Source organism: Jaculus jaculus, chromosome 15 (assembly GCF_020740685.1).
Source record: "Jaculus jaculus isolate mJacJac1 chromosome 15, mJacJac1.mat.Y.cur, whole genome shotgun sequence".
In the NCBI taxonomy this organism is placed as follows: Eukaryota; Metazoa; Chordata; class Mammalia; order Rodentia; family Dipodidae; genus Jaculus; species Jaculus jaculus.
The window spans coordinates 8,211,659-8,232,663 of record NC_059116.1 but is presented as its reverse complement, the minus strand read 5'-3'; the positions used below and the strand labels follow the sequence as shown (position 1 = coordinate 8,232,663).

Genomic DNA, 21,005 nt, shown 5'->3' with positions numbered 1-21,005 from the left:
CTTTTGGCTATATTCTGTGTATACTGCTTTATTTTAAGACCTTTTTAAAAAATGTATTTATTTGAGGAGCTGGAGAGATGGCTTAGCGGTTAAGATGCTTGCCTACAAAGCCAAAGGACCTTGGTTCAATTCCCCAGTACCCATGTAAGCCAGAGGCACAAGGTGGTGCATGCATCTGGAGTTCATTTGCTGTGGCTGGAAGCCCTGGCATGTCCATCCTCTCTCTCCCTCCTATCTCCCCCCCCCCCCGCTTCTTTCCCTCTCTCAACTAAATACAGTATTTTAATAAAAATTGTATTTATTTGAGAGAGAAACAGAAAAGACAGAAGGGGAAAGAGAGAAAATGAGCACTCCAGGGTGTCCTGCCACTGCACACAAACTCCAGACATGGGTCACTTTGTGTATTTGGCTTTATGTGGGTTCTGGACAATTGAATGCGGGCAGTCAGGCTTTGCCAGCAAGTGCCTTTAAGTGCTGAGCTGTCTCTTGAGCCCCTGCCCGACACTCTCCACTTCTCTATTGCGGCGGCGTCCTTTCTTCTCTGCTAGTCCAGATGCTAAAGTGTTTGCACTGAGACTTAGCTGGTGTACTCTGTCATCTTTCTTTTTTATTTTTTAATTTTTATTTATTTATTAAAGTCAGAAGGGGGGAGAGCGAGGGTAAGAATGGTCACACCAGGGCTTCCAGCCACTGCACACAAACTCTAGATGTGTGAATGAACTTGGGTCCTCTGGCTTCGCAGGCAAGTGCCTTAACCACTAAGCAGCCCTCCAGCCCTCTGTCATCTTTCTTACAATGCCTAAACTGTCCCCATCAACCTTTGGTTTCTTCCTGTAGGTTTTTTTTTTTTCTTAGATGTTGTGTGAATGTGACTCCAGATGCATGTGGAAGTCAGAGGAAAGCAAGTGTGGATCCTCACGCTCCGCTTGTTTCGAGGCAGGGTCTCCCTTACTGTTCGCAGCTGTGCTCTCCAGGGTAGGAGACCCACAGGCTTCAGGATTCTGTCTCCACCTGCCTTCCCTTCGTAAGTGCGCTGGGATTACAGACACTGCACAAGCTCTGCATCCAGCTCTTACATGGCCTTGGGGAAATCCAAGCTCAGGTTGTCTGGCTGTGCAGCAAGTATTTCTTACCCGCCAACCCATCTCTCAGCCTTCTTTCTGTAAGCTTTTTTAATACTAATTTTTACTTATTTGAGAGAGAGAAAAAGAATGGGCGCACCAGGGCTTCCAGCCACTGCAAACGAGTTCCAGAGGCATGCGCCATCAAATGCATCTGGCTTACATGGGTCATAGGGAATTGAATTGCATGGGTCCTTTGGCTTTGCAGGCAAGCACCTTAACCGCTAAGCCATCTCGCCAGCCCTGGTTTTTGTTTTTTGAATTAGGGTCTTGCTGTAGCTCAGACTGACCTGGAGTTCATTATTATGTAGTTTCAGTGTGGCCTCAGAACTCACAGCAATCCTCCTATCTTGGCCATCTAAGTGCTGGAATCAAACTCATGTGCAAACACACCCGGCCCCTCTCTGCAAATTTTAAGCATGTTTAATTTAAATCTTTGTAACCCATTTTCTTTTCTAAGAAGTGGCATAGTGCTGGACACTATTGTAAGTTCTTCATAGACTTACACAGAGAGTGGATTATCTGTGACACAAATAATTCAGTTTATTTTATTTTATTTTATTTTTAAATTTTTTGTTTATTTATTTGAGAGCGACAGACACAGAGAGACAGATAGAGGGAGAGAGAGAGAATGGGCGCGCCAGGGCTTCCAGCCTCTGCAAACGAACTCCAGACGCGTGCGCCCCCTTGTGCATCTGGCTAATGTGGGACCTGGGGAACCGAGCCTTGAACCGGGGTCCTTAGGCTTCACAGGCAAGCGCTTAACCGCTAAGCCATCTCTCCAGCCCAATAATTCAGTTTTATTTCTTCATTTGTGCTGCTCTAACATGAAGTGATAATTTCACTCTTGGTGACTGGGGCTCCAAAATGTGCAATTTGTGTGAACCAACACTGCACATGTTTCCCAGCTATATTTAGTGGCCAGGTGTCCTAGTTTGCAATCTGCCTCAATGGGAGTCCCGAACCCAGCAAGTGTTCCAGGCCCTTGTACAAAGGGAATACTACTCCATTTAAAACTGAAAACGTGCCAGCAATGGTGGCACATGCCTTTAATCCTAGCACTTGGGAAGGAGGATTGCCATGAGTTTAAGGGCACCCTAAGAATACAGAGTGAATTCTAGATCAGCCTGGGCTAGAGTGAGACTCTTACTCAAAAAAATGAAAGCAGAGCAAAACTGAAAAAGTATATTAAATCTATAAACTAATCTTTACCGATTTGCCATAGTCCAGAGCTTGTTTGTGATTTTTCTCCAAGCTTCACAAGCTAGGAATACAAAACACCTTAATTTTCTAGAGTAGGCATCAAAAACATTGCAAATATCATACATTAATAACTGGAGTATTGAAAATTTGACTCCACAAAGGTCAAGACAAACTTCTTAACTTTGTACAAGAGATTCTGGACAGGACCCAGAGTTAGAATGGGAAAAATATGATTTACAGGTGACATAATTATGTGTAGAAAACTAATCTGTTACTAGAAATCTTACTTGAGCAAGTTTACAGGTTGCAAGGATAATAAAAATTATATTCTAGTAGAAATTGAAATTAGGAAAAAAAAACATAGTAGTTACAGTCACATCAGTGTCAAATACTTTGAAATCAATTCAAGATGTGCAAAGTTCACATAGAAAACTATGGATCAGCAGGGTGTGATATCATGCACCTTTAATCCCAGCACTTGAAAGGCAGAGGTAGGAGAATCATGGAGAGTTCAAGGCCACCCTGAGACTACACAGTTCCAGGTCAGCCTGTATGAGAGTGAGACCTTACCTCGAAAAACCAAAAAAGAAAAATGAAAACATACTGGAGAGATGGCTTAGCGGCTAAGACACTTGCCTGCAAAGCCAAATGACCCAAATTGGATTAGCCAGGACCCATGTAAAGCCAGATGCACAAGGTGGGACATGCATCTGGAGTTCATTTTCAGTAGCTAAAGGCCCTGGTGCACCCATTCTCTCTCTCCTCCCCCCCCCCTCTCCTTGCAAATAAACAAATAAATAGACTTAAAAACACAAAACACTACCTACACATGGCCATCATAATAGGAGGAAAAGATCATGACATCAAAATAAAAGAGAGATTGAGGGGGGAGGGGATATGATGGAGAATGGAGTTTCAAAGGGGAAAGGGGGAGGGAGGGCATTAATATGGGATATTGGTTACAATCATGGAAGTTGTTTAAAAAAATTAAATACAAAAGTAGAAAAATGCCAGTTCTAACTTAATCAGTTTGTAGATTAAATATGTTTCCAAATCTAGATCTGGGTGATTGTTACAAAGATGTTTATGTATTTGAAAATTCAAACTATAAAAATTTGTGATGTCTTGTGTGCTAAATAATGTGTAATATATATATGAAAAAATAAGTGCTAAAGAAATAATTCATTGATGGATATCAAGATATAAAAACAGCTAAATAAATCACTGATTTTTTTGCAGTGACATCTCCAGTGCTTTTGTTTGTTTTTCTTTTTTTAAATATTTTTGTTTATTTGTATTTATTTATTTATTTATTTATTTGAGAGCAACAGACGAGGAAGAGGCAGGCAGAGAGAATGGGTGCGCCAGGACCTCTAGACACTGCAAATGAACTCCAGGTGCATGTGCCCCCTTGTGCATCTGGCTAACGTGGGTCCCGGGGAATCAAGCCTTGAACTGGGGTCCTTAGGCTTCACAGGCAAGCGCTTAACCACTAAGCCATCTCTCCAGCCCTGTTTGTTTGTTTTTCGAGGTAGGGTCTCACTGTAGCCCAGGCTGACCTGGAATTCACTGTGGAATTTCAGGGTGGCCTCGAACTCACAACAATCCCCCTACCTCTGCTTCCCAGTGCTGGGATTAAAGGTGTGCGCCACCACACCTGGCTTTTTTTTTTTTTTTCTGAGGTAGGGTCTCACTCTAGCAGTTCAGGCATACCTGAAATTCACTATGTAGTCTCAGGGTGGCCTTTAACTCGTGGTAATCCTACCTCTGCCTCCTGAGTGCTGGGATTAGAGGCGTGTGCCACCACACCTGGCAGTACATTGTTTAATTAAAAATATTGTTATTTATTTGTAAAGAGACAGAATAAGCAGGCCAAGGCCTCTTGCCCTTACAAATGAACTTAAAACATGCAGCACCATGTGCATCAGGCCTTACATGGATACTGGGGAATTGAGCCCAGGCCATCAGGATTTGCAGAAAAGCATCTCTCCAGCTCCCAGGTCCATTTTCATAATGCTATTCCTCCACCCTATAAGTCTGGGTGTACACAAAGGTGCCTGTAGTTTTAGTGAAACTCAGTGACTTCTCATGCTGATTACAAAACCAGTAAGCACAGCCTGAAGATGGAAGGACGGCAGCCACCTGCAGCAGGCTGTAGCTAGCACCGTAATGAACCTAAAAGCCGTGCCCTCCAGTAAAGGAAGCAGGGGGGATATCCAGGGAGCCTCCACACAGTACTCTAAGAAAGCACTTCCTGAGCGTGTCAGGATTACTGTGTACCTTGCTGAAAATGTATAATTTGAGGTCATAATTAATCATAGATGGCACACAAATTCCTGAACATGCTAAGCTCAAGACCATGGAACATTTGAGAAAAAATGACAGGAACCTTCCAAACATGCTCAACTGTGGGTCATACATGACAGAGGGGAACCTTCCCAGCATGCTCACCCGTGTGTCATACATGACAGGGGGGAACCTTCCCCGCATGCTCACCCGTGGGTCATACATGACATGCTAGGTCAAGCAGATCTCCCTGGGGGACCTGAGGGCCCTTTTCTAAGCATTGAAGTTGTTTCCTGATGTCAGGGACAGACTGGGACAGGAAATGGGTATTGAGAACTATCATGCCCTCTTGGGAGCAGGGCCGAGGCGAGTGTATGGGTGAGTGCCTCAATGAGGCGTCCCATAAACTCCGCTGGATTTTCAGTAGGCCTCTGGGTAAGTGTCCGGAGTTTGTCAAAATTGACAAGCTTATGGGATGCATTTGGAGGCCAGCCAAGAGGCAGAGAATCATTCCATCACAGGCCATCCTTACCGGGGAGTTAGCAGGAGCATGGTATTCCCAGAGTCCTCTCTGGGGACAGCAAGTGTCCCCACTGTGAAAGTATTATTGGTTACAGGGCCTCATCAGCATGAGCCTGAGCAGCCACCCAGACACATTCTCGTTCATCAGGAGGGAGAGTGGAGGACAGAACTACAAAGAGATCATGCCAGGTGAGGTCACAGGCCTGGGCGAGGCGGCGGAATTCCTTGGTGTAGCGAGTTGGATCAGTGGAGAAAGACCCTAGACGTTTCTCAGTCTGGGATACATCAGACATGGAAAAAGGAACTTGAACATGAACAATTCCTTCAGCGCCTGCGACCTCACACAAAGGGTGCATTCCATTCCTGTGAGAACGAGGACATTGGGTAGGAGGGGGTGGGGAGTGAGGATATGGGAGATGGTGGGGGACACAGAGATGGTGCAGGGGGTAGATGAAAGGAGGGAGGAAGGGTGTGGGCATCGGGCAGCAGGTCAGGAGAGGCTGAGGGAGCTGGAGGAGCTGGAGGAGCTGCTGGGGCCAGATCACCTACGGCGTTCAAGTTGAAAGCAGAGGGTGAGAATGAGTATGGGGGGGGCTGAATTGGAGTGCACTTTGAGACCTTGGCTAAAAGGGCCTGGTGAGAAGGACAGGTAGAGCAGAGAGAAGGCTGGGCATGCAGAGTGAAAAATGCTTGGATATAGGGTATTTTGGACCACCTGCCTGTACACTGGCAGAAGTTTTCTAAATCAGTGAGAAGTTGGAAATCAAAAGTACCATTCTCAGGCCATTTGGACCCATTGTCCAGTTTATACTGCGGCCAGGCAGAGTTGCAGAGAAAAATTAGACAATGAGGTTTGATGTCGTCCAAGAGTCATAGAGGTTTTAAGTTCTTAAGGAGACAGGCTGGGGGGTTGTGGAAATTGGTTTGAAGGTTTTATTCCCCATGGAGGTGTGAGAGTATAGTGAAAGGGCTGCTGAGAAGACACAGAGAAAGAGCAATACAAAGGTGGGGGGAAGAAACCAGAGCTTAAGCTTGGTTTTCACAGGATACCAATATGACCCCCTGGCCCATTAGGGTGAACGGGGCATGCACCTTCTATGTGGGCAGAAGCCATACAGGTCACAACTGTCGGCTTTTTAGCCTGTTAGTGGGCAAGAGGGGTACCTGTGCTCCCAATGGCAAAAGTTGCTGGCTGTGAAAGGTTAAAGTGGCAGGCAGTGGAAGATGACAGCTGAACAGGGAGAGAGGAGGGAGGGAGAGGGAGTGCCCGCGATGGTGCAACCGAACCAAAGGTCACGCCTTAGGGTAGGTAGACCAGAGCGTGAGAGACCCGAGGTTTCAGGAGTGAGTCTTTCTCGAGACCTGGGGTTGGGTCCTAGTGGCAAAGAAGTAGCCTGGCATGCTGGCATGGCTCCCATGAGGAGGGGTGAAACCCGAAAGCAGCCAACCTGGGAGGGACACTTACAGAGAAGAGAGGAGACAGGGAAGGGAAGAAGAACAAGGCCAAATGTGTGGTGGGTGTGAGAGCCTGTATCAGGCAGAGGTGGTCCGAAGCCTTCAGAGAGTCGAATGGTGGCTAAGTGGTCTGGTCAGGGCAAAGGAGGTCTGACCACTGAAGAGGGCAACCAGAAGCCTTCCCATCTGAGTCAGGACACCCGATGTAAGGTTCAGGAGCAACCAAGATCATGGAGACCACTATGAGGCAAAGATGGAGGTTTTCATTCGGGAACAATAGCTTCCAGAACTGACTCCCAAGTGTGGGGCAGTCCAATTTAAGATTACGGATAGTGCGCTATATAGGGCTCTTCAGTTGGGGGAAGGTGAAGGAGGGAAGGAACTCCTTTGTTCTTTGCATTAGGCATAGGGTATGAGACCAGAAGTGACCAGGTGGGAGATCAGGGGCAGGAATCCTAGACGTGGGGCACTGTTAGGCAAGGAAGGGATAACAGCTGGGCAGTTTCTGGAGGAATGTGGACAATCCACTTCCTTGTGTCTGTCGCCATCCTATTGTCTGTGGGGACTCATTTTTGGGAAGCCCTTCTTGAACTAATAATAACCTTGAAAAGTAGGTTCCTTCTCCAGTCACCTCTTTCCAAAAGAGTTTGCATTTCTATGATACTCTTTCCTCAGGCATCCTTATTATTGTTTTAATGTAAAGCAGTTGGGTCATCTTCCTTAAGATTGCTAATGTGTTTGATAATAGCAGCTTCAATAACCTAAGACCAGTCTCAATGTCTGTAATTTTAACTTCCTTATAGTTTTCCAGCTTAAAAATCTTAAATCTCTCAATCCAATTATCTTTAGCCAAGCACATCAGTCCATTATAAATTTAACCTTGATCAAACTTTCTGGGCCTGGGCAGTGGAACGCAGCCAGCCCTTGTGCCAGTATCCCAATTCCAACAAAGTTCTCTGCAGTCTTTCCTTCCCATTAGAAAGCTCATAAACTAAGCCTCGAAGTTCAACACTGTCTGCACTTAGCATTCTCAAACTCGTATCAGAATAGTCCATAAAACTTGGCTTACCACTCCAGAAGACATCTTCAGTTGCAAGCACCAAGTCCATGGCTATTCCTCCAAAACAAAGGTTCCAAAAGATCAACATTCACATGGTCAGGTTCATCTAACCCCACTCCTGGTACCAACTTCTGTAGCAGACAGCTTCAGGTTCACTGACATGAACTTCCATACCAGGCACAGTTATGGAGGAAGGGATTTATTGAAACTTACAGATCCAGGGGAAGTTTCATAATGGCAGAAGAAGCTGGCCTGCTTTCACAGGACCAAACAGAGAGAGAGAGAAAGAAGCACAGGCCTAAAAGCCAAAAGCCACACAGCACAACACACTTCAAGAACTCTAGCAAGACACACTTTGCATATCTTAAGCTGAAATCTGAAACCCACCACCACACCTTAAGATCTGCCCAGTGACACCACCTCCAGCCAGGTGGCTGCAGATGCAAATAACAAACTAATAAAACACTGAATATATTGGGGGCCATCTATGCAAACTACCACAGACTTCACTGAGGAAGAAAATGACTAAAGGTCGCACCAATCTGTGCATAATCAGAACATTGGAAAGCCTGAAACTTACTCTTTGAAAACATAATGGGTGTGTTAGTAATTGTTTGAAGGGTGTTTCTAAATATGGTTTCAGGGGCTGGAGAGATTGCTTACTGGTGAAGTCTTTTGCCTGTGAAGCATAAGTGGACCAAGTTTCACTTCCCTAGTACCTACATATGCCAGATGCACAGGGTGGCATATGTGTCTGGACTATGTGGTGGCTAGAGGCCCTGGTGTGCCCATTCTCCCATTCTTTCTCTCTTTCTCTGTCTCTTTCTGTCTGTCTCTCTCAAAAAATATATAAAATACAAGATAAAAAAGTAAATATAGTTTCAAAATTATTTATTTTATTTAGCTTTAAATCAGAAGAAAATCCTTTTACCTGGAATGTTGGTCAGATACATATATGTACACACACACACACACACACACACACACACATTCAAGTGATCCCTGCATTCCAGACTCCCAAGTGCTATAACTATAGACCCATGGCCCCAAGCCAAGCTTGTAATGTTGTTTCTTGTTGTAGAAGCGATTTTTGTTTTCATAAATACTTCATGTAAATATGTGTGAATTTGAAAAATATAAATTAATTGTTGTACTTTATGTTCTGGAATTTCTGTGAGTTCACATGAACTTGGGAATTGGAGGCCAGCCTGAGCAGTGGAGCAAGATCTTATCTCAAAACAAACAGCTTTGTGTGTGTGTGTGTGTGTGTGTGTGTGTGCGCACACACACACACACACACACACATGTTTATGCACACAAAACTGTGTCAGTGTCTCTTGCTGCTGCAGGCAAATACCCATCTGGTTTTATGTGGGGTGGCTTTGCAAGCTAGTACCTTTAACAGCTGAGACATCACTCCAGCACCCTAGCCTCTTTGGACTTTTATTACATTCTTATTTTGTATTTTTCTGCCTTTATTTCCTTCTTTCTTTCTTCCTACCTTCTTTCCTTTCTCCTTCCTTCCTTCCTTTTTTTCTTTTTCCTTTCTTCTTTCTTTTCTCTTTCCTCCCTTCCTTCCTTCCTTCCCTTCTTTCTTTCTTTTTTTCTTTTGGGCAGGATCGCATGGAGCCTAGGTTTCCTGTGAACTTCTTGTAGCAAAGACTTTTTTAAAAAGCATTATTGACAACTTCCATAAGTATAGACAATAGACCATGATAATTCCCTCACCCCTTTCACCTTTGTCACACCACTCTCCATCATATCCCCTGCCTCTTTCAACTAGTCTCTCTTTTACTTTAATGTTATTTATCATCTTTTCTTCCTATTATGAGAGTCTTGTGTAGGTAGTGCCAGGCACTGCAAGGTCATGGATATCCAGACCATTTTGTGTCTGGAAGAGTATCTTGTAAGGAGTCCTACCCTTGATGAAGAGCCTTGGCAATTTATGTAGCTAAGATTGAACTTGAACTTCTGATCCTCCTTCCTCCTCTTCCAAATGCTGGGACTCCAGGTGTTTACCCTTAAGTCCTGTGGACTTTTATTTTTTTATTTTTTTGTTGTTCATTTTTTATTTATTTATTTGAGAGCGACAGACACAGAAAGACAGATAGAGAGAGAGAGAGAGAATGGGCGCGCCAGGGCTTCCAGCCACTGCAAACGAACTCCAGACGCGTGTGCCCCCTTCTGCATCTGGCTAACGTGGGTCCTGGGGAACCAAGGCTCGAACCGGGGTCCTTAGGCTTCACAGGCAAGTGCTTAACCGCTAAGCCATCTCTCCAGCCTGACTTTTATTTTTGAAGTTATGTTGCTTATTGAACTGTGGTTCAATGTCATATGAGTATTGTTGGTGAGATTATAATACTTGACTGATGGACAAAGGTATTAGGAAATGGAGTTTAGGAACCTTTGATTCCCCAGAGGCTCCTCTAAGTGACAGAACCATGTTTGTTTTGCTATAAGATAGTTCGGCCGAAGGGTTCAGGTGCTGGCCTAGATAGTGAAGCATTCATCCTCATCCAGAGGGAAGTTAAGTCTTCACTCCGGAAGGTCTGATAGAAGAGTCTTTGTTCAGCAGGGGCTGGCCATGCCAGGACAACCAGCCAAGTCACCCAGGTGGGTGCTTTCTGCCACTGCAGTACCAGCGTACTTGGAAACTTGAGTTCCATCTCATGGACAATCTTCAATCGAGCCTATATAATGAGACTGCAAGTGAAACTCTGGACAGATAAGTAGAGGCGATTGTCCCCATTGGCAATATCCAAGCCTATAGTCACATGTCGCAGCTGGGAGGGTAATTGAGGCAGCACCCTGACCGCGCGGGGGTTGACAGCAGCAGCCTTGTTGAGACTGTCCAGACTTTGTCCTGAGAGCTTGTTGTACTTGGCTGGCTTTGATCTGGATCCTTTGCCTGCATTAAACAGAACTGCCAGGGTTAACAGCTGCCAGGGAGTTTTCCAAGCAGCAGTTTTCTTCAGCAGGCCTATCCATCAACAGAAGGTGGTTTGGGAACCCCTCAAACTGGCAACTGGTGTGTCACCGGTCTTTAGGACTGCGCCCTCAAAAATATGTCAGTTTAGGCTGTGGTGGTACACATCTTTTTTTTTTTTTTTGGTTTTTGAAGGTAAGGTTTCACTCTAGCCAAGCTGACCTGGAATTCACTATGGAGTCTCAGGGTGGCCTTGAACTCACCGCGATCCTCCTACCTCTGCCTACGGAGTGCTGGGATTAAAGGCATGCAACACCATGCCCGGCTGGTGGTGCACATCTTTAATCCTAGTACTGGGGAGGCAAAGGTAGGAGGATGGCTATGAGTTAGAGGTCAGCCTGGAACTACAGAGTGAGTTCTAGGTCAGCCTGGGCTAGAGTGAGACTCTTTCTGATAAAAAAAATAAAAATAGGGCTGGAGAGATGGTTTAGCGGTTAAGTGCTTGCCTGTGAAGCCTAAGGACCCCGGTTCGAGGCTCGGTTCCCCAGGTCCCACGTTAGCCAGATGCACAAGGGGGCGCACGCGTCTGGAGTTCGTTTGCAGAGGCTGGAAGCCCTGGCGCGCCCATTCTCTCTCTCTCCCTCTATCTGTCTTTCTCTCTGTGTCTGTCACTCTCAAATAAATAAATAAAAAATTAAAAAAAATTAAAAAAAAATAAATAAAAATAAAAAAAAACTAATTTAAGAAAATAAAAAGAGAAAAAAAATTAAGAAATTGTTTTAGAACTGGAGAGATGGCTTAGCTAGCAGTTAAGGCACTAAGGACCCAGGTTCTATTCCCCAGTGCCCATGTAAGCCAGATGCACAAGGTGGTACGTGCATGTGGAGTTCATTTGCGGTAGCTAGAGGCTCTGGCACTCTCTGCCTCTTTCTCTCATAAATAAATGAAACATTTTTAAAAAAGAAAAACTGAATAAAAAAGCAAAAAAAAAAAAAAGCAATGAAGATTTAAGAGTACCTCAGTTTAACTGTAGGCAATGAGATAAGAAAAAAGGTCAAACTAGTTTCTTCTGCTATTTCTAAATACGATAACATTTCTTTAAAAAGACACTAAGCAAACACAAACATGTACTTTACGCAAGTCAAAACCACAATGTGACTTCATGTCTAGTAGAAAGGTTATACTAATAGAGACAGATGCTAATTGAGCGTGGGGGTGTAAGTGGGGTGGGGTGGGGAGACTGGCAGGGGTGTATAAGGGTGCAGCTACTTGCGAAAATAGTCTGGGGTTGGAGAAATGGCTCAGTGGTTAAGGCCCTGGCCTGCAATGCCTAATGACTTGAGTTCGATTCCTTGGTCCCCACCTAAAACCAGATGCACAAAGTGGTGCATGCATCTGGAGTTCATTTTGCAGTGACTAGAGGCCCTGGTGCACCCATTCATTCTCTCTCTCCCCCTCTCCTTGCAAATAAGTAAATAAGATTTTAAAAAGAAAACGGTCTGGTAATCCGTCCCTCAAATGTCTAAGCAGGGAGGCATGAGACCCAGCAACTAATTCTGGTCCTAGATCTAGAAAGAGAAATTCAAATATATGTCTACTCAAAAACTTGTATGTGAATGGGTGCAGGATTAATTTTAAGAGCAAGTAATAATACCCAGCACAGACGAGTGGAAGAAGCAATGTGGCCACACAGTAGGGTATTACTTGGCAATAAGTGAGATGAAATACAAATATATCACACGCGATGGACCACCTTAAGGCCATGCTGAAAGATGCCAGACGAAACAGCTGCATGTTACGTCCGCACTTACAGGTGCCCAGAACAGAACCTTGCCCAGTGCCGCTGGCCTTAGATCCCAGCATTAGGGATGCTGAGGCAGGAGGATCACCGAGAGTTCCAGGCCAGCCTGGGCTTCACTGAGGACCTGCCTCAAAAAGCCAAGAAAGAGGGCAGGGGAGGTGGCTCAGCAGTTAAGTTGCTTACTTGCAAAGCCTGATGTGGTTCAATTCCTCAGTATTCACAGGATGCCAGAGGCGCATGTCTGGAATCTGTATGCAGAAATTCACAATTAAATGAAGACTTTGAGAGACACATACACACAGAGAAAAAGAGAGGTAGAGACAGGGAGGGAGAGGAGAGGAGAGAGAAAGAGCGATAACCAGAACAGGCAAATATATAGTGTCTAGGCCTGGGGTGTGATTAATGAAAGATGACAGAGTTTTGTGTCAAATTGGTGGTAATGACAGTTGCACAACTCTCTGTCAAAAACCACTGACCACTTTAAATCGCTGAATTGCAAGCTTAGGATGCGTGAATGAAATCTCCCTAAAGTGCTAGAGGGATAGCCCATCGGTTAAGGTGCTTTTGCTTGCAAAGCCTAATTGCTGGGTTCGATTCCCTAGTACTCACATAAAGCCAGACGCACAAAGTGGTGCGGGCATCTGTTGTTCGTCTGCAAGGGCTAGAGACCCTTAGGCACACCCATCGTCTCTCTTTCCCTCTCTCTCCTGGAAAAAAAAAAAAAAAAATCAGCCGAGAGTGGTGGCGCATGCCTTTAATCCCAGCCCTAAATCATTTAATTGTACACTCAAAAAGGGTAGATTTAGGCCCAGCGTGGTGGCGCACGCCTTTAATCCCAGCACTTGGGAGGCAGAGGTATGAGAATCGCCATGAGTTCGAGGTCACCCTGAGAGATAGAGTGAAACCCTTCCTTAAAAACAAACAAACAAACAAAAATCTAGGCTGGCCCTGGTAGCAAAAGTTTACGCTTTTAATCCCAGCACTCGGGAGGTAGAAGTAGGAGGATCACTGTGAGTTCGAGGCCACCCTGAGACTACAGAGTGAATTCCAGGTCAGCCAGACCTTGCTCGAAAAACAAAACCAAGCCACCACGACGAGGAGGACAAGAAATCCGCAGAAAGCCGGCTTGTTTTGTGGTCGTCAGGTGCACTCCTATCTGGGCGAACCGGGAATATCGCAGGGCCGTTTCCAGCGCGCCTTAGGGTGGCAGAAAGCGAAAGTGAGCCGGGACCATTTTCTACGGAACGCCGGGAGCGCGCGACATGGCTGGCACCTTGGGATTTCAGAGTGGGCGCTGAACGAGACCCCAAAGCTATCACTTGCGTGCCAGCCGGGGGCGGGGGTGGGGACAGCGAACTGGCGGGAACTGGGGTCTGGAGCGCCGGGGCGTGGGGGGGGGGGAGGGCGGGAAGGGGGAGGGGGGCGATGCCACCTGCGCACACCCAGGGTCCCCCCCCCCATGCCCAGGACGCGTTCCATCGCGTGGGTGGCGCACCCCGGGAGCGCGCGGCAGGGGGCGTCGGTGGGGACCGGGTCCTGGGCGGGGGCGTGGCGGCCGAGCTCGGCCCCCCTCCCGGGCCCACGGCGGCCTCCGCGCAGCCCCGCCCCCGGGGCTCCTCCTCTTCCCCCTCCGCCCGCCGCCGCCGTCCCGCCCTCGGCTGCAAAACCCAAACAAGTCGCCGGGCCCGCGCTGCGCGTGACCGATCGCCGGTCGCCCGGAGCCTGCGCCGCCCGCGCCGCGCCGCGCCATGCTGCTGCTGGCCGCCGCCTGCCTCGTGGCCTTCGTGATGCTGCTCTACATGGTGTCCCCGCTCATGAGCCCCAAGCCCCTCGCCCTGCCCGGAGCGCACGTCGTGGTAAGCGGCCTCCCGCGGCCCGGCTCTCCACCACCCGAGCCGCTCGTCCCTTCCCTCCGGGCCATGGTGTCCACCCCCCCCCCCCCCCCCCGGCGAGGTCCAAAACGGACAAGTGGGGAAGGACGGAGGGAGGGTCACCAGCCGGACGTGCATCCTGGCCCGGGGACCGAGCGCCTGGCCTCCGGGACCCGCCCTCGACCTCCGTGATAATCTGGCTCTTCCCTGGGCTGGGTGAACCGGGGCAGAGCCAGCCAGCCCGTACTTGGGGTTCCAGGAGCCCCCAGAACATCTCTGGGATGTAGATGTTTCTCTGGGAGCCCTCCCCCACCAAAGCATCTCTAGGATGTGGGTATTTCTAATGGATAGAGCACAGAGTGGGTATATCTCTGGGAGCCCCCTCCCCAGACATCTCTAGGATGTGGGTATTTCCCAGCGAGCCCCCAGAGCATCCCTAGGATGTGGTATTTTGGTCCCTACTTTTCCTGATGGGTCAACGGAGAAGGCCTAAGAACTTTAGCAAAGACAGCCGTGGGCGGCGTGCAGGGCGCGGACGCGATCCGGGTTGGGGGACAGCCCCCGAGGAGCTCTTGGGACCCAAGGCCTGTGCGAGTGACCAGAGGGATCCAGGGAGTGACACCGAGCTCAAGGTGGGCTGGCCGTGTTGGGCAGTGAGCGGCTGGAGCACTTCTGAGCGCCGCTCCCGGGCCATCCGGACTCTCTTTTCAGAGTCGGAAGGACGAGCAAATCACATGGTCAGGGAGCTAAGACTACGGGGGATGTAAAGGATTTGGTTGGTTTCTGGGCAGCCGAAACTCGTGCGTTCCGAGCTCCCTATTTTGCAAGCATGGCACCTTTCTCAAACCCCAGTGCGCTTCCTCCCTTGTGCCCATGACTGGCGTTCTCTGCGTACTTACCTGCACCTCAGAGCCGCAGACCCACCGTGGCAGGAGCTGAGTATGGACAGCCACTCCCAGAGTTGGCAGCAGGAGCCCCCTGTGGTCCCGTAGGGTCACTTGGGTGTCCGCTGCCATCTGAGTCCTCATTCAGCTGTCACCAGAGAAGGTGATCGTTTACTTCAGTGCGTTTTAAATCCGAACGCGCGTTGGTGGGTGAGAAAACGTGTTTCCTTCCATTTGTATTTTGCAAAACGGTGTTAGTTTATTTCCAGCTGTTGGTATTCACTGCACGGAAAGAGAGATCAGTGTAGGTTCATCACAGAGAGAAAACGAAGAAACTAAATTATGAAGGTTTCACCTCCCAGGAGAACTCAAAAGCCCGGCTTTTTACAAGTTGAATTTATTTAAGAACCTGGGCAGGCGGAGGATAACTTGAGAAGGAAAAGGAAGGGAAGCTCAAGTAAGAATGAAACTTTGGATTTAGTATTTACAAGACAATCTCAGTTAATACTGACGTTAGTCTTTCTGTTCCCCTCATCAAGATCACGGGTGAGGCGAGTTCTGTTGAGATAGACCAAACGTTTCTTTCATTCTTTCTTTTTTATTTTATTTTATTTATTTTCTGAGGTAGGGTCTCTCTCTAGCCGTGGCTGACCTGGAATTCACTATGTCATCACAGGGTAGCCTCGAACTCACAGCGATCCTCCTATCTCTGCTTCCCAAGTGCTGGGATTAAAGGCGTGTGCCACCACGCCTGGCCAAACATTTCTTTTAAAAAATTTTTGCTTATTTATTGGAGAGCAAGCGAAACAGATTGAGAGAGAGAGGTGAGGAAGAGAGAATGGGCACACTAGGGCCTCCAGCCACTGCAAACAAACTCCAGATGGCATGCACCACCTTGTGCATCTGGCTTACCTGGGTCCTGGGGAATCGAACCTGGGTCCTTTGGCTTTGCAGGCAAGCACCTTAACCGCCAAGCCATCTCCCCAGCGCCAAACATTTCTTTAAAAAAACATAATTTCGGGGCTGGGGAGATGGCTTGTCGGTTAAGTGCTTGCCTGTGAAGCCTAAGGACTCCGGTTCGAGGCTCGGTTCCCCAGGTCCCACGTTAGCCAGATGCACAAGGGGGCTCACGCATCTGGAGTTCATTTGCAGAGGCTGGAAGCCTTGGCGCGCCCATTCTCTCTCTCTCCCTCTATCTGTCTTTCTCTCTGTGTCTGTCGCTCTCAAATAAATAAATAAATAATGAACAAAAAATATTTTAAAAAATAATTTCGGGCTGGAGAGATAGCTTAGCGGTTAAGTGCTTGCCTGTGAAGCCTAAGGACCCGGTTCGAGGCTAGGTTCCCCAGGTCCCATGTTAGCCAGATGCACAAGGGGGCGCACGCGTCTGGAGTTCGTTTGCAGGGGCTGGAAGCCCTGGCGCGCCCATTCTCTCTCTCTCCCTCTATCTGTCTTTCTCTCTGTGTCTGTTGCTCTCAAATAAATAAATAAATAAATTTTAAAAAAATTTCATTTGAGACAGAGGATAAAAGGCAGACAGAGAGAGTATATGAGTGTGCCAGGGCCTCTTGCCATTGTAAACAAACTCCAGATGCATGTGCCACTTTGTGCATCTGGCTTTACTTGGGTACTGGAGAATTGAACCTGGGCCATCAGGGTTTTCAAGCTAGCACCTTTAACTGCTGAGCCAGCTCTCTCTCCAGCCCCCAACATTTCTTATCCAACATCTTGTTTTAATATTATAAATGATAAATGGTGTGTGTGTGTGTGCACATAAATATCACATCAATAATGAGAGCGTGGCATGAGTAATTCATGTTATGTTATCGTCATGTGACATGCCTTTTTAAAAAATATTTTTATTTATTTGCAAGGAGAGAGAGAGTGCGCGTGCACGCACCAGGGCTTCTTGCCAGTACAGCTAAGCTCCAGATGCATGTGCCAGTGTGTGCATCTGGCTTTACATGGGTGCTGGGGAATCAAAGGCAGGTCATTAGGCTTTTCAGGCAAGTGCCTTAACCACTGAGCCATCGCACCAGCCCCCATCTGCCTTGTTTAATATCCCAAGAAGAGTAAGTGTGATTTCTTTGAGGTTTGTTACCAGGAGAGGGAGCTGATCCGTCGCCGTGTCTGCCAGCGTTCCCGGACCGCCCTCTTCTCATTCAGCGCAGCTTCGTGTTTTTAGGGCAGTTCTCATGCTGCCGCTCGCTGTCTAACTGGTAGAGAAGCTGAGCCCGTCTCCCATGCTAGGTGCTTACTGCAACCCTCCCTGTTTTGGATGACTGAGAGCGGCTCCCTGGGCATCAGGCAAGCTCCTGGCGCCCTTCCTCAGAACTGTATGATGTGGTTAAAAATACAGAAATAATATCTGCAATGAATAGAAAGAGGTAGAGAAAAAAAAAATTGGGACTGGAGAGATGCCTTCGTGGTTAAGGCATTTGCCTGCAAAGGCAAAGGACCCCACGTTCGATTCCCCAGGACCCACGTTAGCCAGATGCACAAGGGGGCACATGCATCTGGAGTTCGTTTGCAGTAGCTGGAGGCCCTGGTGTACTCATCCCCCCCATCCCCCCCCTTCTCTGTTAAGTCTCTATTAGGAGCAAGTGAGGGCTAACGAGAAATGAGGGCTGTCTGCAGGTCACATGCACATACAGCATTTGCATGTGTGGGTTTCATGATGATACTCACATCATAGTATGGGAAATGTTCATTCCAGTATGGTTTACATGGAGTAGTAAAATATTTAAAGTAATCCACATGTCTGACTATAGGGAAATGGCTAACTTTATCTTTCTCCTCTCTCTTCCTTCCTTCCTTTCTTTCTTCCTTCCTTTTAAATTTTCTTATTTTATTTATTTGAGAGAGAGAGAAAGAGATAGAGAGAGAGAGAAGGAGAGAGAATGGGTGCAGCCAAGTTTTTAGCCACTGCAAAAGTACTCCAGATGCATGTGTCAATTTGTACATCTGGCTTATGTGGGTGCTGGGGAATCCAGCCTGGGTCCTTTGGCTTTGCAGGCAAGCGCCTTAACTGCTAAGCCATCTCTCCAGCCTGCCTGCCCTCCCTCAATCCCTCTTTCTTCCCTAGTCTGTGCCTAGGTTTTTTGGGTTTTTTTAGTATTTTTATTTATTTATTTGAGAGCAACAGAGGGAAAGAGGCAGAGAGAGAGAGAGAGAGAGAGAGAGAGAGAGAGAGAGACAGGGAGAGGGAGAGGGAGAGAATGGGCACGCCAGGGCCTCCAGCCACTGCAAATGAACTCCAGATGCGTGTGCCCCCCTTGTGCATCTGGCTCACGTGGGTCCTGGGGAATTGAACCTGAGTCCTTTGGCTTTGCAGGCAAGCACCTTAACCATTAAGCCATTTCTCTAGCCCAAGTTGTGATGTAACTCTTTAATGCAATACTGTGAAGCCTTTTAATTTGTCCACTTGATAGGATAACGTGTGTGTGGTGTGTGTAATTGAAGTTCACACCCAGCACCCTCACACATGTTAGGCAAGAGTTCTACCCCTGACCAGTACTCCCAGCTCTATAACACAGATTTTTAGACCTCAGCTTTCATAGATGTACAGGTAAGAAAGGAAGTTAATTTGGATTTGGAGTCTGAGGCAGACTGATGTATTTTTTCTCTGCTAGAGTTAGAGGCACATCCCCCTTGGTGAACTTGGACAATTCTGTTAGATGGTAGTTTGTAGTTCAGTACTGAGAACAGCCCTGGCAGGAGACCCTGCCAGGGATACTCCTTCATGCTCGTACCTACTCCAGACATGAACTTTGGCATGCAGAAGCTGCATACTTAGAGGTTTTGCTCATTTGTATGATTTTTTTGGAAACAAGTATTTTTTTTTTAATTTTAATTTATTTATTAGAGAGCACGAGAGAGAATGGTCACACCAGGGCCTCCAGCCACTGCAAACGAACTCGAGATGCTTGGGCCACCTTGTGCATCCGGCTTGCGTGGGCCCTGGGGAATAGAACCAGGGTCCTTAGGCTTCAAAGGCAAGCGCCTTAACTGCTAAACCATCTCCCCAGGCCCCACAAGTATTTTTTTAAATTAATTAATTAATTAATTAATTAATTTGACAGAGAAACGGGGGGGGGGGGGAGAGAGAGAATATGGATGCACCAGGGCCGCTAGCTACTGCAAACAAACTTCAGATGCGTGTGCCCCCTTGTGCATCTGGCTAACATGGGTCCTGGGGAATAAAATCTGGGTTCTTTGGCCTTGCAGGCAAACACCTTAGCCACTAAGCCATCCCTCCAGCCCACAAGTATTTTTAATAAACTTAATGGCCCGTGCTTCAATGCTCTTACTGTTTTGGTCCGCAGGTTACAGGAGGCTCCAGCGGCATCGGGAAGTGCATTGCCATTGAGTGCTACAAACAAGGCGCGTTTATCACTCTGGTCGCAAGAGATGAGGTCAGTCCTTAATGCTGATGTTCTTTCTCTCTGTCTCCCTCTCACTCTTTCTTACCTTCTTTATTGGTTTTTTGAAGTAGGGTCTCACTCTAGCTCAGGCTGACCTGGAATTCACTATGGAGTTTCAGGGCGACCTCAAACTCATGGTGATCTTCCTACTTCTGCCTCCTGAGTGCTGGGATTAAAGGCGTGTGCCACCACTCCCAGTTCTTTTAATTTAATTTATTTACTTGAAAGAGAATGGGTGCACCAGGGCCTTCAGCTGCTGTAAAGGAACTCCGGACGCATGTGACCCTTGTGCATCTGGCTTACATGGGTCCTGGGGGATCGAACCTGGTCCTTCGGCTCTGCAGGCAAGCGCCTTAAGTGCTAAGCCATCTCTCCGGCCCTGCTGATGTACTTCCTCACCTTCCGCCTGGGAGGCTGCGGGAAGTGTCTCGGTATCCCACCTGTGCTGGCAGGGGCTCTCTCCCTGACTGAAGGTGTGTCAGGGCCGATGACTTCTCTGGGGAAGCCTTGTCAGCTCCATGCACGCGTAGGCACTTAGAGCCGCTGGCGCATCGGGCACCACTCTCCGAGGCAGCGCAGGTCTGGAGCGGAGCGGCATGCTGCACCTGGCTGGGGAAAACGAGCTTTGCAGTCCGCGCAGTACAGGAGCCTGCGCCAGACGGTGCCCGGTGCCGAGGTGTTCATCTGCCGATTCCCCCGTAATTTACATAAGGCGTGATAGGCGCCTGTGATGAAATCCACGCACTCAGGGACGTCTCATCCGTGCGCGTATATGTACAACAGTGTTTTTTTTTTTTTTTTTTAATCTCAGAAATATAATATTGAATGAAAAAGAAAAAGAAAGTTTGAAGATATAGCAAACAGTATTATTGTATGGCTATTCCTCTGAATTTAACATTCACTACTGGACGGAGGGGGGAAGCTCAATGAATCTTACAAGGTTCAGGAAGCTCATGATACTTACAAGGCTCAATAAGCTCAGAAGGTTTGTTTTGTTTTCGAGGCAGGGTCTCGCTCTGGCCCAGGCTGACCTAGAATTCACTGTGTAGTCTCGGGCTGGCCTTGAACTGATGGCAATCCTCCTACCTCTGTTTCCTGAGTGCTGGGATTAAAGGCATGTGCCATTATGCCCAGCAAGGCTAGTTTTGTTTTGTTTTTTTTTTTTTACTATTTTTATTTATTTGTTTACAAGGAAAGAGAGAGAATGGGTGCACCAGGGCCTCTAGCCATTGCAAATGAACTACACACGCATGCACCACTTTGTGCATCTGGCTTTACGTGGGTACTGGGGGATCGAACCCCAGTCATTAGGCATTTCAGGCAAGGACCTTAGCCTCTGAGCCATCTCTCCAGCCCAAGGCTAATTTTTGATGTCACACCCATGAGCGAGCAGGCAAGAGGATGGTGTCGCAGGTGATGGGAGCCCACACAGGGGCCCATGTCACATGTCAC

General features: G+C 47.5%; 2 protein-coding genes across 2 annotated transcripts in view; one reads left to right on the top strand and one right to left on the bottom strand.

Annotated features, from left to right (window-relative positions):
* Nucleotides 1-9,959: 9,959 nt before the first annotated feature.
* Nucleotides 9,960-14,124, bottom strand: LOC123455113. The gene is made up of 6 exons (XM_045135294.1): nucleotides 14,083-14,124; nucleotides 13,870-14,032; nucleotides 13,437-13,571; nucleotides 12,984-13,081; nucleotides 12,558-12,622; nucleotides 9,960-10,555 (listed from the first exon to the last, which is right to left on the bottom strand). The coding sequence occupies exons 1-6, from the start codon at nucleotides 14,122-14,124 to the stop codon at nucleotides 10,315-10,317; spliced, it is 744 nt and encodes a 247-aa protein (XP_044991229.1). The 3' UTR covers nucleotides 9,960-10,314.
* Nucleotides 14,107-21,005, top strand: part of Kdsr (3-ketodihydrosphingosine reductase) — a 41,470-nt gene continuing 34,571 nt past the window's right edge. Inside the window, exons 1-2 of the mRNA XM_004654791.2 lie at nucleotides 14,107-14,230; nucleotides 19,455-19,544. Of these exons, the coding sequence (XP_004654848.1) occupies nucleotides 14,123-14,230; nucleotides 19,455-19,544 (198 nt within the window). The 5' untranslated portion in view covers nucleotides 14,107-14,122. The remainder of the gene's footprint in view (nucleotides 14,231-19,454; nucleotides 19,545-21,005) is intronic.

What these genes read in the sequence shown, in the direction of transcription:
- LOC123455113 (XM_045135294.1), bottom strand. Translation starts at nt 14,124, where the DNA reads ATGGCGCGGCGCGGCGCGGGCGGCGCAGGCTCCGGGCGACCG. An exon ending in CCCTGCCGCGCGCTCCCGGG is followed by an intron (nt 13,572 to 13,869) that starts GTGCGCCACCCA and finishes TGCCACCCTAAG; the next exon opens with GCGCGCTGGAAACGGCCCTG. An exon ending in AACCACATCAGGCTTTGCAA is followed by an intron (nt 10,556 to 12,557) that starts GTAAGCAACTTA and finishes TGTTTAATGCAG; the next exon opens with GCAAAGGATCCAGATCAAAG.